The 18345-nt window shown below is 56.2% G+C and overlaps 2 protein-coding genes across 2 annotated transcripts; both read right to left on the reverse strand.

Annotated features, from left to right (window-relative positions):
• Positions 1-3414: 3414 nt before the first annotated feature.
• On the reverse strand, positions 3415-11350 carry GPAT4 (glycerol-3-phosphate acyltransferase 4). The gene is made up of 13 exons (XM_082779683.1): positions 10936-11350; positions 9674-10571; positions 7723-7792; positions 7142-7439; positions 6889-6963; positions 6383-6472; positions 6171-6264; positions 5622-5737; positions 5337-5392; positions 4923-5008; positions 4556-4684; positions 4396-4475; positions 3415-3793 (listed from the first exon to the last, which is right to left on the reverse strand). The coding sequence occupies exons 2-13, from the start codon at positions 9836-9838 to the stop codon at positions 3685-3687; spliced, it is 1368 nt and encodes a 455-aa protein (XP_082635809.1). The 5' UTR covers positions 9839-10571; positions 10936-11350; the 3' UTR covers positions 3415-3684.
• Positions 11351-11955: 605 nt separating this feature from the next.
• On the reverse strand, positions 11956-13133 carry LOC309887745 (protein phosphatase 1 regulatory subunit 3C-B-like; the record flags this gene model as incomplete). Its single annotated transcript, XM_082779677.1, has 1 exon — positions 11956-13133. The coding sequence occupies one exon, from the start codon at positions 13131-13133 to the stop codon at positions 12267-12269; it is 867 nt and encodes a 288-aa protein (XP_082635803.1). The 3' UTR covers positions 11956-12266.
• Between the last annotated feature and the right edge of the window lie 5212 nt (positions 13134-18345).

The raw sequence follows: 18345 nt of genomic DNA on the forward strand, positions 1-18345 counted from the left end.
GGGAAGTGTGTGGGGGTGTGAGGTGGGAAGTAGCCCTTCCCCCGGCCACGCAGCCCCTTTGGTGCTGTGATGGGCCGGGGGGGGCTCCATGGGATGTGGGTTCCCCCAGTCGCGCTGTGTGTGCACTGCGTGTCCCTGGGGCAGCGCCGCGTCACCGCCACCGTCCCTGCACGGAGCCGGCGCTTGGCAGGAGCAGGCTCCACACGGACGAAGTGTGGGGCTGCTGTTGAGATATTTTTTTGACATTTTCTAAGCTGCCCAGCGTGGCTGACAATTTTTAATGTACTAACTGCCTGGTCCAGTGAGCTGATTAATTGGTGCTGTGGAGATCAATACAAAACAGAAAATTAAAACAATTTTAAAGTGATTAAGTAGTTTAACACCTGTCTGATGCCACGTCAGGACCGGGAGACAAATAAAGCAGGTGGCAAAGGGCCTGCTGCAGCCGAGGAGAGAGACAAATCACAGCCACAGCCTGCCTGCCCCGTGCAGCTGGACGGGGCCGCAGGGCACCGCTCAGCCAGGGCCGCGGGGGCTGCCAGCACCGGCACACGGCTCTGCTCACCCGCTGGGGCAGCTCGCAGCCACGCACAGCCCCCTTGGGCACCGGGGGCTCGGCAGGACCTGGCCCGTGGTGCAGGTGAGCTCCGGCACCCCCAGGGCCCGCTCGTGGCCCTGGCTGGGGCCTGCTGTGGGGCCGGGCTTGGCGCCGAGCGGCACTCGGCCGCTGCTCAGGGGCGTGCGGCTGCAAGCGCGGGCAGGGCGGCCTGGCAGGCAGATGGATGGCAGCTCCGCTTCAATTCCGCATCCCTTTTCTCCCAGACAAACCCCGTCGGATTTTCATAAATCAAAGCGCCACACTGTTTAATAAAAATTTATTGACTTACAAGTGATTATTTATCAAAAGGCCATTAATAGCGGCTCCGGGAATGATGTGCTACTGGGTGGTGCGGGGAGACTAATAGCAAATCAATGCCAGCATCCGGGCAGAATGCATATGAGGGCCCCCGGCCCCAGCGGGCTGCATGGCTGCTGCAGCCAGAGCCGGCAGCCCCTACCCCGTGGGCCGCCCGGCGCTCCCCCTGGTTATTTATTGCTTACAAATGAAATGATCGATACTTTTAATCTAGAGCTAAATTTATTAACTTTCCCATCGGAGAGAGACATATTGACTGGGGGCATGGGGAGGGGGAGCCGAGGCAAGATGGATGCGTGCCTCCTAACCTGTCCGGCCGTGCAGCAGCCCGGCTGCGGGGATGGCCACAAGCACGGCGGTGGCTGGAGGCAGCTGGGGACTGCGAGCTGGGGCAGGAGACCTGTGGGCACCTGCAGCCAGGTGCCAGCACGCAGGGGCTGCTGCAGGTGCTGGAACGCAGCCCCTGCCGGTGCACGCAGCGGTGGCTGCACAGCCGGAGCCGGTGCCCGACTTGGAGAGGACAGGAAGAGTGCAGGCAGGTGCATGGGAGCGGGCTGCTGGCTGGGGAAAGGCAAAGGAAAGCCCTGAGACCTTGCCCAGGTGGGGGCAGGCTGGGCAGCGATGCACTGAGCCCAGTGCAGCTCAGCCCAGGGGCACCCAGAGAGCACGGTGCAGCCTGGAGCCTGCAGCGCTCTGGGTCTCGTGCACGCTCCAGAGCCGCTCAGGCCAGGGCACGGTGCTGGGGTTTGGACCAAGTGGGCCCTGGGGCAGGGAAAAGCTTTGTGAGCCCTGGGGCCAGAGCAGCAGCGCTCATCTGGGCAGGGCTGGGGCTGGTCAGAGGCTACCATGGCAGCCACGAGGCCAGCAGCAACCTTTTGGGCATGGATCTGACTCTAGCAGGAACCGGAGCAAATACAGATAGCGAAGTATTGTGGTTAAATGGTATGGGAGAGTGCTAAAGGATAGCAAAGCCCCCCTTGGGAACCGAAGCGTAGCTCCCCCAGCATGTGTGTTATAGCCACCAGTTCTCATACATCTAAAAGTTGGTGATCAAACACTGCCTGCCAACAAAAACTGACAAGAAAGGTTACTTTCTTTCTTTATTTCTTTTTAAGTAGCAAAGCAATAGCCCCATCAGCTAAGAAATAGGGATGGAGGACTGGTGAACGGCTGCTAAGGGTGAGTCTGGTAAACTAAACTACTGGTGAATAGCTCCTTACCACCACTATGAACTCCTGCAGGAGGGGCCTCAGGTACCTATTAGCAAGCTGTTACCTTGTCTTCCTTTGGTAGTACAAGAGCAAAAGCAATTAATTTCAACCCTGTAGATGCTGCTAACTGTCCACTGCTTGGCTTCAGCTGCTTTTGTTTTAATATCTTTGGTGGAAATGGAAATAAACCAGACTTTCTTCATTTTATTTTTTTCTTCCCTTACACCAGTTGCCATATCTGACTTTAGACAGAAGAGAATATGATATTGGGGCAATAATGAAAAGCCTGGGGCCAATAAAGGTGTCTCCATCAGTAAATGAGAAGAGTGTGGTTTCTACTGGTGATGCTGGTGTTAATGGGGATCGTATGTAACAGATCACTGATAACTGAACCCCATGTTTATTCATTGAATGTGTCTGTGTGCATGTTTATGCAGGATCATGTTTTGATCACTGCAAGAAGCAAAGGTGAATCAGTTTGGTACAGAAATATTTCCCTTAATTATATTTTAATAGATCATATGCTGTTAAGTGTAGCTTTACATCATTGGAAGGAGGACTGTCTCCTCTCGGGTATTGTACTGAGAAGATTTTAGGATATCTGTGCATAAGTTCATGGTCCTAGGACAGCTGAAAAATAGCACATGGTGGAAAGTAGGGTTTCTCTTATGGGGACACCCCGTGCTTCGGGCATACCCTGCTTGCACAGGTCAAGATCCCCTAACTGACCCAAAATAATAGTTTCAAACACATTAACAACACAAAGCTGGAAGGTGGCACACAACTGAGTAACAGGAGGGTGTGCACAGTATATTTTGGGAAAGGTTAGAGGAATTCATGTTTCTTTCTCATGCTTTTTCTCTGCCTCTTTCTTGATATGTGTTTTACCCAAATAAAAACAAGCAGAAAGGAAACTACCTTGAATCCATAGCGGGAGCTTGTTCAGAGAAACTCATATTTAAGGACTCTCACCACAGGATGGCTGTCCTGACCTGCAAGGCATCAGCTACCCTTGCTCAGCAACCGCCCCTTAGGGTAGCAAAAGGAAGAGGAAAGGTTTCTCCTTGTGAAGGTAAAGCTGGAAATGGTGAGACCACATACTGGTTCCATGGGTTTTGTGCCACGGACAGGAGAGGCACAGGCTCCTAAGAACCGTTTGGTTGTCAAGGCAGCTAATCTCAGTGCAGCTCACCAGCTTCTGTGCTGTGGGAGACTTGTGACTGACACACATGCACATCAACACACCAGCCCTCCCCCGAGCCTGTGAACACCACATGGAAGCATATGACACCAGAAGTGTTTCATTTAATATTGCCCCTGCAAGGGGCTTCACTGTAACAGTAACAAGAAGGCATCTTTGCCAAGAGCTGCCCAGGGCGAGAAGACTCTGGGCAGTAACAGTGCCCCCGGGAAAAAGCCAGAGAATTAACAAGCAAGTCCAAGCAGCTCTGGAGCAGCCAAAGTCCAAACACACAGAGCTGCTTCAGACAAGCCCTGGCTCGTGCTGGAGGCAGAGGGCTCTGACCGGGCCCAGTATCAGTGCTGGAGGCAGAGGGCTCAGGAGCGGCTCCGGTCTTCATGGTTGCCTACAATCATTTTGCTGTAGAGTTTCTGTTGTTCCTCCTTGAACGTATCTTTCACCTTCTCCCTCTTCAGACCTCCATCCCTGTGAAGAGAGTCATATGCTCAGTGGAGCTACAGGTGTGCACTGACACCTCCATTGGGGCTTCTCAGAGCAGCAGGTCCCACACCGGCCGGACAGCTGCACTTGCACCTCGGGCTGCCAAGACACACTGCAGGCTGACTGTCCCCAAGGGGAGTTTCTTTCACACCTTGCTTTGCCAGGAGTGGCACCCATGGCCCTGCACAGGGCTCTACATGGCAGCTCTGTCAGTGTGGGGTGCTCTGATACCAGCACAGCACAGCGCCTGCAGAGGCCCTCCACCTCCGAGGCTCTGACGATCTTAGTGCCTGACAAGAGAGGTTCTCAAGATCCACCTGTTTTGCTAGCAGCATCAAGAAGAACAAGGGCATCTAAGTGCAAGCCAGAATCACAGAATGAAGCTCTGGTGCCCAGCACACACAGAAGAAGGAAAGATTTGGGTCCTGACTACAGAGCAGCAGTTTTGGAGACTTATCTCCATTTCTCCATAGGCCTAATCTGCCCAATGCAAGAAATGAACTTAGCTCTGCAGCCCACACACACTTACCAGGACCCAGGAGCAAGGAACCCTAGCACCAGGAAGAGAAAAGCCTGCCTGGACTCACCAGAGCAGATCCACAAGGCCTCCCTGCCTGGCAATGGCTGACTTCACTCGATTGGCAAACTGGACAGCGTCCTCTTCAGGCTGTGGGAAAATGACATCATGCAGCAGAAGAAAAGGGCAGCCCTGCAGTGGATCGGGTAGGGCAGGCTCAGCTTACTTACCTGCCTGGTCATCGGGGGCAAGTACCAGACACTGCAGACAATGGCCCAGCTGGTCATCATCCTGAGGAGGTAGGTTACCATGCCGTACTTGCTGCTGTTCCAAAAGGCATCTCCAAACTGTGGATCGTACTACAGAGGCAGAAGAGTTCATGAAAGTCAGGCAGAGGATGCGCCCTCCCTGAGGCTCCAAGTTCTCCCCAAAGCCCAGCTGTAGGCCAGCCCTCCCCAGCGCACCACATGAAGTAACCTCAGTGTCCCCACGCCCTCAGACCAGGCTGCTGACCCATCAGTGCCAAGACTGAGCCACTACGACTCAGCTCTCATGCAGAGGGCTACTTCTGCTGTAAGAATGTTTGCTTTCTCATACCTTGATGGCTACAGGGTAAACTGTGGCTCCAATTTCAAAGCTCCCCTTTTTGAACATCATCACAGACGTGTTGTTGATGCAGGTTCCTGTTAAAGGCAAGCACAATCTTCTCAACTTCCCCTTGCAAGTCAGTTCAAGGGTCTAAGCTATACACCTACAGGCATCCAGCAGCTGACCCCTAACACTCACTCCAAACCCCGCTCTCTGGGTGCACAGGAGGTGCAGCATCACTAAGACATCATATATGACTTCTGCATTCCTCGCTCAGTTAGTTCTAAAATTATAATGCTCCTTTTGCCTCACTGAAGGCTCTCAAGGCCCTTGGCTGCACAAGCAAGGAAGTCACATAAAGAGGGTGCTGTCCCAGCACACCCTCTCCACCAGGGGCTCCTCTGGCCTCACTCCACGACTCACCTTCTGGAAAGATAAGAATAGGCAGTTTGCTCTTGTCCTGGACGTGCTCTGTAAGCCTAAACAGAAGAGCGTCACCAATTAGCACACGGCACCGGGGCTATCCTAGCAACCCACACAGCACACAGCACTTATCCTTCAGTCACCGAGGACTATCTGGATGCCAGTGACACTGCCACACTCTCCCAACACCCACGAGGAGAGGCAGTGTCCTCACCCAAGGGAAGAGGGCAGCCCCCTGTCTTTCCCAGCCTCCAGACCTCTCCCTGCAGCTAGCAACTGTCACACCTTTTGGCGACGAGGTGACGGTCTTTGACCTCTGAGCGTTCAAACCAGACGTGGGGGCAAGCCTTCACCATGGCTCTCTGTATCACACCCATCAGCCCGCCGTGGATTTGACCCACCTGAACAGCACGAGAAGACACAAGTTACAAGACCTGGGCACGCTTGAAGGCCAAGGCAGCTCCTACAGCTTCGCAGCCAAGCTGAGGTTCATCTTTCCACCCCTGTCCCGGTAAGGCTGAGAGGCTCTGACTGGAAAGATGCAGCAAGCCCCAGGGTGGCCAAGCTGAGGATGTAGCTTGCTCTTCCATAGAGAGCAAAGCCAAGAACTCTCCTTGCAAAGCAGTGGCCAGAATGCCTTGGTGCTCTGAATTCCAGGCAAACTCGCTGGAAAGCAACGCAACAGGGTATCAGTGCACAGGGCCTGAGAGTTCATGCAGTTCTGCGTGTGCAAAAGCCTCTTTCTGCCCACAACTTGCCCCATGCAATATACTTGCTGCTCCAAAAATACATCTGGCCAGGCCTCAGCAGGCAGAGCTGGGGCACAGACCTTACCATTGCATAGTAGCCATCGCTGGCAAGGATGATCACGTCAATGGGGGATGTGTGATTGGCCACGCAGATGCCTCCGTTTCGGGGTCTGTTTTCTCTAAATGCAAAACAAAGACACAGATGAGGGCAGAGGAACGAAGAGAGAGGCCTGCAAGAGGCACAGCACGGAGTGGCTGGAGGGGAAGGACGGTCTGCAACAGGCAGCGCTTCCTTACCGATCGTGGTAGGTGATGATGGCTGTGAGGGCACGCACGCAGATCCGGTAGCACATCAGGTGGACGTGCTTGCTGAGGAACTCTTTACACCTGCAGCCCAGAACAGAGACTATCACCCCCAGCTCCCTGTGATGGTGCCACTTGGCCCAGCTGGCTCAGGCCATGAGATCCAACTGCAGAAACACATCTCCCGCTGGGGTTTGCTGTCAGCTTATGACCACTGACTGATAATGCCCAAGAAGCACGCTTAGGTCTTTGTTCTCTTCTGGTTTTATTCTGTTCAGAGCCCAGGGCTGAGAGACCCGCCAAGGGCCTTAATGTTTGTATTTAGGTCCTTTGTTTAAAATTACAGGGTGTCTGTTCCTGACAGGCTACAGATGCCAGGACTCTGCGCCTCGCCTGCAGCAGGCAGAACAGCCAGGCCTTTCAAGAAACATTCAGGATCATCGGGTCTCAAATGGCCCACGGAGCTGCCCCATCCCTTCTTCTCTCCAAGACCAACTCACCTTCCATTTGGCAAATATCCCACGACTGTAGTGCCAGTCACCAACAAACTGATACCAGTAAACGCCAGGGCTATCCTGCAGAAAGAGGGAAGTCACATGCTAGCAAAGCCAGGCCACAGGCCCTGCACAGCACCTGTCCGTCCCTCCTGATCGTGCTGAGCAGGGTCCACGGGACTTGAGGACCAGCTGCACCTGCTGCAGCAGCGACAGCCCGCAGCACCACCTCATGGGCACGCTGCACAGCAGCACTCACCTGAGGGGCAGCAGGAAGCAGTAGCGGATGAGAACACCCAGTCCCCAGAGAACAGTGAGGCGCAGGCTGATGTAATGGAAGTTGTAGTTGGTCCTGCTGAGCAGATTCCAGGACTCCAGCTCTTCAGCTGAAAACCTCTTGGTCACTTCATCATCCATGATGGTCTCGATGCCTTTGCGGCAGAAATAGAAGATATCTGAGAGCTCAAACTCAGGGGTGTCCAGGGCTTTGCCACTGCCACTCCGGCGGATCTCCTTGATCTCCTCTTCCAGAGATGTTGGTTCTTTCGCAATGATACCTGTAAGAGGCCATGGGCAGCTGAGCAAAGCTCAAAGACAGATGAGAGCCACGGTTTCCCTTCCCTCCTCCAGCCCAGCCAGGAACAAACCAGTCCTCCCAGCTACCTAGACATGAAGCAAGCTCTAGGTGCCTCATGCACCTGATCTCTCCACAGCCACCCTGCTGCTCCACCTACAGGGAGAGGGTTTCCCACCCTACCTCGGCTGCTCACAGACACATTTACCACAGCTCCCATACAGAAATTTGAACTTGGTGTATACCCACGCGGGGCACGATCTTACCATTGACATAGGGCTTGTATAACAGATGGTTCTTCTCCTTGGCACCACGCTCTATTCTCAGTGTTGCCCACTGCAAGAGACACACATGGCAATCAAGACTGTCAAAGCCTGCAGCTCCCCTTCAGAATGCCCATTTTCCAGTTGGCTTTCAGGGAAGACCACAGGTAAGGGGAAAAGAGGAGATGAAGGCAGAAGGCTTCTGTACAGAACTGAATGAAAGTCATGAACATGCAACCGAACTGAGGGAGAAGCAGAAACTGGGGTGGGAAGAAAGTTCCCAGAGCAGAGATTTGTCTGCAGTGGGGCAAGAGGACTGCTGGGGAGGTGAGCAGCACCTAGGAAAGCCTTAACACGCACACACGAGCGTGCCATTCTGCACAGCAGAGCCCCAGCAAAGAATGAACACCAGCAGATGGAAGAGTGCTCAGTGGTGAGATGGCACAGCAGGATTTTCTGCAGCCCCTGTCCTGCAGGCTCTGCTGTAGCTCGCAGGTGGCTGCCGCTGCCCAGCCTCCAGGTTTGCAACACTGGCCTTGAGAGTCCGGAAAATATTTCTTGTGAATAATGCTCCCCAGGCGTACACATCCCAGTGACCAGCCCCAGTTGCTGAGTTTTCCATCAATCTGTGGGCAGTTCTGCCAGAGTGCTCTTCTCTCCCACTACAAAGATCCTTTGATAAAAGCTGAAGTAGATTTCAAAGTCTTTTCAGAAAAACCGTTTCAAAATTGAACACCAAAACATGCATTGAGAGTAAATGTTCCAGAACTAAATTAAAGAAAGGAAAGGAGAAAATAAAATAATAATAATAAAAAGGCCAGTGAAATGTTCCATTTTGGATAAACCAAAATTCTTCTGTATTTTTTCTCTCAGTTCAGTCACTAAGTTTGAAGCCAGGCTTTCAGACACCTGTGTTAATGCAGCCCTGCACAACGCCCTGGGACTCCCACTCACACACAGGGCTGCCCTCCCAAGTCCAGAGATCGTCCCAGGAGCAATCAGCCCTGCTCAGGCAGCAGCAGCACCACCAAACACTGCAGAGGTCTGAACTACACATGTAAGAGTCTGAAACTTCCCTGCTAAGCACAAGACAACCCTCTTCCTCTCCCCTGGGCTGGCAGCGTGGGGTGGTTTGGGTTTTACCTATTGGGAGTTTGACAAAAATTCTGGGTTCATCAGGGACTTGATTCAAGGAGAGGTTCTGGGTAAGATAGCTCAGAAAATAGGTCTGCAAAGGCAGGCAGGGAAACAGCATAACCCCACGCTGGAAAATTCCACTTGGCTTCTCGGTGTCCAGAGGGGCAGTGAGGGTTGCTGGGTGTCCTCAGGCTGCAGGTACAAATGTGGCTGCTGGGCTCGGCAGATAAGCAGGTGGCGCCCCAGGACAGAAAGGTCTTGAAAGTTCTGGGTTCTGGCTGCAGACTGCTCAGGGTTCACAGCACACAAAGTCCCGCCTCACTGCCTGCTTTTGCTTCATCCAAACGTACCAGAGATAAGCAGCCCACTGCCTGCAGCCCCGTCCCTCCCCACCATGCCCTACACCCCTTTTGGCTTCCTTCCACATCAAACTGCAGCAGCGCCCAGCCTCGTCTGGGACGTTAACCCCTCCGAGCACACGCCTCCTCCCAGCACATCTGCAGCTGCACAGGACGGCGGCACTATCTGCATACCGACTGCCTGCGCTGTCCTGCCCTACTACTTGTCTGAAGACTTCATGGCTTAATTACAGGAAAAAAAAGACCAGCCCGTGATCATTAGTCCAATAAATTGTGTTTGGCTGAGATGACTCCTGCGGGTCAGCTGGCAGCAGCGCGTCACCAGCAAACCAACCTCCCACCCCAGCCACCTTCAGTGTTCTGCTGAGGGGCAAAAGCCTCTCCTCCCAGCACAACTGTGCTTGACGAGACCCCTGTAATTGCTCTCCAACACTCAAAATGTTGAGAACATGACTTACCTGAAAAATCTTTAATAATGTTTTCATGTAAATCTTGCGGATGCCAAAGGAGACTCCAAAAATTGCTGGCACAATGATGAAAACCAGAAGCAGAGTGAAGAGGACAGTTATGGAAATCCCCAAGAGATTAACGACCAGGCTGTCAAAGGGGAGCAGGAGGAACATGGTGAAGGGCCTAAGCAAGGCTGGTGCCCTGCGCCCCCACAGCCAGGCAGAAAGGCTGCCCACAGCAGTTAACCAGTCCTGCTATTATTCAGCAAAAGTCTTACACATGTACCGAGTCTGCAGCTGCTCACAGACCCCATTCCAAAGTTCACATCTTTTTTGGGCTCTACAAGAGAGGGAATGCAACAGGATCAGGGAGCGCGGTTGGGAAAACAAGCAAACAGACTGCCAGGAGCCCCGGTGAGTTCAAACAGCGCAGGCTGAGGAGCTCAAAGGAGATGTAGCATGCGAGCAAGTTCCTCCATGGGTCTGCAGCAAGTACTGGCGTGAAGCTGTGTGAACGGATCTCCCAAGGTGCCGCTGAGCAAGTTCCGCTGTGGGGCAGCTTGTGAAGACGCCAGCAGTAGAATTCCCCTCTGGCTGCCGAGAGCATACAGTATCTCCTCACAGGGACAAGGTGGAGTCCATCCCTGAGTCTGCATTGGAGGAGATCGAGGGAGGTGGCACTTGCAGGCGCCTACTGAGCGTGGAGCTATTGCTGTTCTTTCCACGAGGACGCAGACACTGGCACAGACCCTAGCATGACGCCTGTAACAAGTTTAATTCCACAGGCCCTGCGCATCCACTCACACTGAAGGGTCGTAACACACTCAAATGAAGCTCGTGTCCCTGGAAAACTCTTCAAAGAGCGAGTTGGCTTCTTGGCAGACCAGGCACTCGCATGTCACCAGCACTAGCAGAGGAAAGAGAAACCGAAGTCAGGCAAGCCGCACAACTCCGAGAGACGTCAACATGGAGAGGGTGGCAGGAGGCCAGGCACAGCGGGCTCTGAGCTGTCAGAGGCAGTGCTCAGGCTGAGGACACATCACCCCGAGCAGCTCCTCGGGCACAGCGGACTCAGGCCGCCACTCCAGCTACTGCCTGGCACCGCCACAGATGTGTGTGCTGCACCTTCCTCCCATCCAAAGCTCAGCCTGAGCAGCTGCTAGAACCACCCTCAGAGCGCAGGATGTCAGCAGGCTCCGTAAGCAGCTCCCAAATACAGGAAAGGAGCCAATGGAGTGACAGAGGATTCCCCGGAGCGCCAGCAACCTTACCGCCCCTCTCATGTCGCAGGAATCCCAGAGCAGGGAGCCAGCCGGGCCCCAGCTTCCTGGGCAGGAATCACTTCCTCTGCTCCCCTACACAGGTTCCTGGGGCGCGGCTCCCCCCCTGCTGCCTCACGGACAGTTCACGGCAGGAACTTAGCCCAAGGCAAGAATTACTGCGGATGATTAGCCACAGCGGAACGCGCTGGGGCACGGGGACCAGGCAAAGGTCAACACCCGACAGCAGGGCTCTCGGGAGGCGATGCCCCTGGCGCAGCGGGCACGCGGGAGGCCAACGCCGGCTGCTGGGAAGAGCTCAGGGGAGAACGCCCGGGGGACGCTGCCCTCGCCTGCCACCGGAGGGCACGGGCCTGGGCCCGAGGACGGGCACTTGGGAAGCGCAGGGGGGCAGGGGCCGGGCGGCCCCTGTGCTCCCCCGGGGAACGGAGCAGCCCCGCCCCGGCCCCAGGCACGCGGTGCCCGTACCGTACCGTACCGCACCGTACCGGCGGCTCCCCGGGCCGGGCAGCCCCGCCCCGCGCCGCCGCCGCCCCCCGTTTGGCCGCGGCCTCCGGGCCCACCCCGCACGGAGCCGGGGCGGACGGCGCCTTACCCTTAACCCTTACCGGGGCCGGGAGCTGGGCCGGGCCTCCCCTCCCCTGCCCTCCTCACACGCGGGGGCGCTGCGGCGCGGCCGGCAGCGGGCGGGGAGGCCGCGCTGCTGCCGGTTAACGGTCACAACGGCCCGCGGCCCGGCCGGGCCCCGCGCTACCGCCCCACCCCGCCCCGCCCGCAGCGGGACCGGGCCCGAACCGAACCCAACGGACCCGAACCGAGCCCCCCCGCCCCCCCCCCCCAGCCCCGCTGGGCACCCACCTGCCGCCGCCGCCGCCGCCGGGCCCGGCCCCGCCCCCGCCACGTGCCGTGCGCGCCCCCGCCCCGCGCGATGACGCCACCGCGGGGCCGCGCACGCCGCCGGGCCCGCCCCGCCCCCCCCCCGCCCCGCCGCAGAGCCGCAGCCGCTCCAGCCCCCGCCGCCTTTATTGAGCCCGTCACAGCCCGGCCGCGCCGCGAACCCCCCCGGTAAGGCCCTGGGGCGGCAGCCCGGCCCCCCCCGGCGGCCCGTCCGTCCCCGCTGTCCACGCCTCTCGCGGCGGCGCCGCCTTCTGGGACCGCCGGGAGGCGCCCCCCGGGCGCTGCGGCAGGGCCGGCTCTGAAGGTCCCGCGGAGGAGCGAGCAAAGCGGCCCCTGCCGCTGCCGGCCCCCCCCGGTGAGCCCCGCACCACGGCAGGGACGGGGACGGGAAGGGACGGAGCTCCGCCTGTCCCCCCGCTGCTCCCCTACCAGTACGGGGCGCGAGGCTCCGAGCGCCGCCAGGGCTGCAGGTGAGAAAGGACAAGGGCGGCAGCCCGGGAGGTGCCAAGATGCTCCCGGGCCCCGTTGGCACTCTTCACGGCATGGGAAGGAGGGCGGATCGTGCCCACGTGGCAGATCCTGTAGTTCCTCCCGTGGTTGTTGTCCCAGTGGGTCTTCTGCCCACACTGAAAGGAGATGCAGAACTCCGTGGCCCTGCGGGAGCTGGAGGACTTAGGCAGCGAGAGCTCAAAGGAGAAGGTGTCTGTGTCAGCCGAGCCATATGTGCTGTGCATGTACTGGCAGCAGATGTCTCGAAAGCTCTTCCAGCCATCAAAAGTGATGCGGACTGTGACTTTCTTCTCATATTCGATGTTTCTGACCTTCACTGTCCCTGACAGGGCACGGTCCTGGATCAGGCAGCTCTCCAGGCAGACCAGGTTGCTGTGCAGGCGGCTGCGGAAAGCTGCATAGTCTGAAGAGGGCTGTGGGAAGTCCAGCACGTACCTGCAAACTTCTGGGCGTGAGTCCCGCAGCCTGGGTCGGAAGCAAGCGAGGTCTGACAGGGTGTGCTGCAAATCACAGAGGTCCTCCTCGATCTTTGAGAAGAAACGGATGGCTGTCAGCGAGAGCCCTTTCATATCGGCAAACACAACCCTCTTCTTCTTCTGGCTCTTAGAGCTCTTGGCGCTATCTCGCCGCTCAGGCTCGTGCTCTGCGCTCGGCTTCTGGTTGAGACAGGAGCGGAGGGGTTTGCGCGCCCGACTGCCCCGCAGCTCCTCGTAGGAGGTCAGCAGCTTGCGGATGGGGGGCGAGTGGCCCAGGCAGAGCCGCACGGCCAGGTCCACGGGCATGGCTGGGGGGGCGACGGCCCGCGGGCTGTACACCTGGAAAAGCCTGGAGGTGAAGAAGGGGCAGGCGGTGAGCCCCGGCTGCCGGGCGGCAGGGCCCCGGCCCGCTCCCGGTCCCGGTCCCGCTCCCTCCCTCCCGCCCCCCCGCGCTCACTCTCCGCAGCTCATCGCGCCCCGGCCCCGCCGCTCCCTCCGCCGCCGGCGCCGCGCGATGAATGGGGCCGTGGGAGCGCCCGCCGCCGGGACGCCGCGCGGCAGCCAATCGGCGCCGGGGACGCGCCCGCGAGCGACCAATGGCGGCTCGGGGCCGGCGAGGCCCCGCCCCCCCAAACCCGGACCCGCGGGCCGAGCCCGGCCGCCCCCAGCCCCCGAGCACGGCGGGGCCCCGGGGGAACGGTCCCGGAACGGCACCGCCCGGGGCAGCCGCGGCCCGAGCAGCGCTGCCCTCCCCTGCCCTCCCTTCCCACTGCCGCCTGCCCCTCTCTTTCCAGGGGGCTTTAGGGCAGCCGTTGCCGGGGCTTTCCCGGTTACAGGGAAACCGAGTGCCCCGGACCAGAACGCCCCCAGCGCGGCAGCTTCCTGCCCCTGCTTCCTCGCCCTGTTAAAGGTGCCGTGGGGTGCCTGCCACTCGCATTCAGAGCCGCCCTCACTGCTCAGCTCACATGTGACTCCCTGACAGAAAGGACTGTCACCTAAATCAGATCACCCCTGCCCTGCGCTACCTGCTAATCGCCCCGGAGCTGTCTAGCCATTTAGGTTAAGCAGACCTGATTTTTCCTGCTGACAGCACAGATCTTGATCAGCTCATGACACAACCCATCTATCAATATTTATACACGGCTTCTCACCGCCACTGCCTGAACGTCTTCAGCACGGTGCAAGATGTCTCTCCCTGGATGAGCAGAAGTGAGCCTGAACTCTGTGCGTGGCTGGCAGGAATCTGCAGCTCAGCCCTGGCCTCGGTCAGCAAAAACATCAGCAAACAGCCGGAGCCAAAGCTGAGTGCTCCCCTGGAAGGACGTGTGGCACTGAGGTCACTCCGGGTCAGACACTCCTGCCTGGGGAGGAGCACGGCAGAGCCCTTTGCGGATAACCAGGAGCCAGATGCACTTGTCCGGCTGGGCCTGCAGGAGCCGTGTGGTGTTAATTCCTTGCTGGTACCAGCTCCCCAACCCGGCCAGCATCAGGACGGATTCATCTGATGGGCCTGTTAAGCCCATGCCTAGGCCAGAGAGCCCTGCTGTCAGCACACGCCTGCCATGCTGAGCCAGAAGCCTTGAGCTGAAGCCCTGGCTGGCAGCAGGGCTCAGGCCGTCCCTGGAAGCAGTGCTCCTTGTTTCTGAGGCTGGCCTCGGACACAAGCAGGGTCACATCCTTCCGCAGAGGTCAGAAGGAGGACAGGCCATGTTGTACTCATGCCTGCAATGGCTAACTGTGGCTGCAACCGCCCAAGTTACAAACCCAGGCAACGTCTTCCCAGGGTCATGCCAGTGAACGAACCCCTCTTCCCTGGAACTAATGGTTCTTCCTCATGGTCTTCTAATTTGTCTGCTTCTGAACCTTTCAACACTCAAAACGTTCCCTGCAGAAGTTCCAGCTGTTTCCCACTGTGACTTTTTGTAGGCATTTATTCCTACTTACTAAAGAACGATCATCCTTGCTGAATTACATGCTAGTGAGATCATTTTCCTGCAGATACCCTAGAAAAAAGAAACAATCACCTTTTGTTTTTTTTCTCGACGGCTTTCAGAGGAACAGCCCCCTTGCTATCAGTTCTAATACAGGCACCTCTCAATTCTAGGAAAGACTCTGTCAAACAGCACAGCAACCTACAGCCACAGCGAACAGAGAAAGCTCACCGAAGTGCCAGGGATGGGTTCTTCACGAGGCTGGGGCCCCGGGGAAGACGGCCACCCTGCACACAGCTGTGCTGGGCTGCATACCAGAGGATTGCATTCGATCGCATAGGTAAGCACACACACTGGAGGCAGTGAGTCAGTTCCCAGCAGTTTCTTCCTGAGAACCATCCTTTCATCACATCCTCTCAGACTGACAGCGCGTATTCGACTTCAGTGACCTGGGGAAGTTGACACGGCCATGCAAGAGGCTTCCTGCTAATGAAAGCAATCGCTCCACCTTTCTCTTGCACTCGGGAGAGTAGATCCGGCTCAAGCTGGGAAATCACAGCTCACCACCAGTGCCCTCTCTGTGACCTCTTCCACCACCCACCTACTTTGCATTGAAAGCTAATCACCCAGTAAACCAAGCTACCTGCACCCTGGAAGGAACAGAGAACAGGGGCTATATTTCAGCCCAGCAGCGGACCGTGGAGCAGCTGTTCCCTCTCAGTGCATTCTCATCACAGGCACAGACTAAGGTGGACTGACCACCAAGTCTTTTTCTCCATCTAGAAGTACAAGCCAAAAGCACCTCTTCATCGACAAGGTTGCAGATGTTTCCCCTTCCCCCAACACGGATGAGGAAACAGAAGCACTGTGTTGCGCTGAGACAGCATCCAGTCCCAGAAGTGTCCAGGTACTTGTTTACAGAAGGACACAGTGAGCAGACAGCAGCACTTTCAGGTGGGCCTAAACTTAACCTGTTAGCCTGACTGATCCCAACCTATGAGCCATGTTCAAAAATCCTGCACAGCCTGTGACGATGCTGCCACGTACCAGCTTTCACACTCCAGAAAGGAGCTGTGCTGCAGGCACTCTAGGAAAAATCAGCTCTGGTTGAGATTTGGCTGCTAGAAGAGGGCAGGGGCCCCTTTCACTCACACTGCTGCAGCCACGTGCTGCCCGGACAACTGTTCAGTCAAACTTAATAGGGCCAAGGAGAAAGTCTGCCAGACAGGCCACTAGACGTTCTCCAAGCAGCTCTTCCCGAGCACGTTTTGCAGCAGCAGATTAACAATGACTTTGAACGGGATCTCGGTCACCTCTGTGAAGCTGCCTGGGCTGTAGGAACAGACAGGGTGCAATCCAAAGCCCTTTCCTGGGGGCTGCGCAGAGGTATGCGCTACTGATTCCTAAGGATTAAACCCAGCTTCCTCTTAACACCTGTACTTAAAAGAATCTTCTTTACCTAAATGGATTAATTAGAAACACTATAAAGCACACATGCAAAGCCACTCACACTACAAGATGCACTGTGTCACACCCTGCCTGGCAGAGAAAGGGCAGTGTCAGAGGAGCACCAGCCTGTTCCCCACAGAGCACGATGCAGGGAAGGCCCCAAGCTGAAGGAAAATGAGCCACAGTCTGCTCATGCACTTGGCAGGCACTGGGCTGCGTAGCAGGGGACTAGGAGAGGCATGCAAGGGTCAGCAGGGCAGGAGGAGTTTTTGCTCTGTGTGACCAGCACCAAGGAATTGCTCAACTCCCCTTCCCCAGCAGCTGTTTCAGCAGAAGGCAGCTTGACAGCTTCTACCCTCACAAATGCAGACAGCAGCTGCAGCAGAACTCCACACTTTCTGGAGGGAGACTCTTCAGATTCAGAGTGCACACAGCAGAAAGCTGCTTTCACCTGACCCCATCGTTACAGTGACTCCATTTTAGTGAAACTGATCACCACTGTTCTCAAATGAGGTGTCCTGGCAGAACATGCCCTCTGCCGTGTAACTCTGCAGCACCTGGTTCTAGAGATCCACACCTCCCTGCACAGGGAGCTGAATGCTCTGCTGCAGAACTCAGATACAGAGTGCTAGCCTTAGAGGAAGCAACATGAACACACAATGCATAGCTGGTGAGGCAAAACCAAGACTGCTTCTGTTCTCACCCTGCAACAAGAGACTGCTTGGGAAAGCTCCGCCAGACTTGTGCTGCAGAATCCTTCTGAACACAACAGCACCACAAGCTTACAGAATCCTTCAGTTCTTCCAGTGCTCAGCTGCTGGTCGTGCAGACCGTCCTGTACCAAGGGCCTTACTTGTCCTGAAGTTCACTGAGAAAGGCAGCCTTGAGCTTGAGGATTAACTAACAGCGGTGTAATCTCCCTGAAGTCTGTTGGCCCAAAGGAGGAGGTCAGAAAAGGCCAGAAAAGCAGGAAGGCCTCTCATCCCCCCTTGCTGGACTTGATCGACAAGGATTTCAAGAGGTGAAACAGCAGCACTTCAGTCTTCGGCGCAGGAGCTACTTCGGTGCTGGCTTCGAGCAAAGCCTGTGCACGTAGCAAAACAGTGAATGGAGCAAAATTGTACACAGGCAGCATCGAGACCCTGTGAGCATGAACCAGTTGCTCTGGTTAAAGAGCTCCGTGACAAGTGTTCAATGACTGCCTGGTATTTCCAGAGCTTCCATCAGGATTGCACCATTCGCAATCTCAGAGAAAAGACAAAAGCCCAAGGCTCCTGTAGACACTCCTTCCAAATCCAGGCCTACTCTGCAGGCAAATCTCAGATACCTGTAATGGCAAGGGTGGGTATTTTAAGAGAATAGTGCTATTGTTACCAAAATGCCTGGATAAATCAGTGTAATCAACCACGTCAGAAGGGGGCTTGTGGATGAGTGTCCACCCTGGGACACAAGCTGCATGGGACTTTCCAAGGAAGGACAGACTTGCTGTTTGGCCTTCAGAACTATCCTTCAGAGAAGACTCACCGAATTCCTAAGTTCGTCAGTGTCTCCCAGCCAGTATTTTCAAGAAGACCACATGAAAACAGTCTGTAAACTCTGTAACCTCCCTTCCCACTGCAGATAACAAGCTAATGCTAAGCACCCCTCACATGATCCTGTGGCTGTCCCCTGCCTGCCCGTGACATTCTGTTTGCTCTGCCTGAGCTTCAGTTTTATCCTTAACTTGTTCCCAATCCTTCCTGCTCGCCGTGTGATAATCAAGATTTTCTCTGCCAGCAAATACCTTCACGTGTGGTGTTCTTTTGCTCAAGGGATCATGTGGCAAAGGTGGTGCAGAAGTATTCCCCCCACTTCACCTCAGAGCAATCGGGCACTTGCACAACACCCAGGGTTGCACAGACCCTGTGAAAAGATCAAAGCCGATGGGGGAAGGTGGAGTTTATACAACTGGTTACCACACCATTTGGTCAGCCAGTTCCCACCTGATAGCCTAAATTCAAAGAACAGTGCTAAACTGGGGCACGGATGAACACACAGAGGTTTTATGGTGTGAGTTTAAAACAAAGGGCATCCTGGGATTTACAAAGGCATTATTTACCTTTGAGGACAGATGTGCTCTGTCCACATCTGCTGTCAGA

This window comes from Aythya marila (genome assembly GCF_965140915.1).
Source record: "Aythya marila genome assembly, chromosome: 26".
Lineage (NCBI taxonomy): Eukaryota > Metazoa > Chordata > Aves > Anseriformes > Anatidae > Aythya > Aythya marila.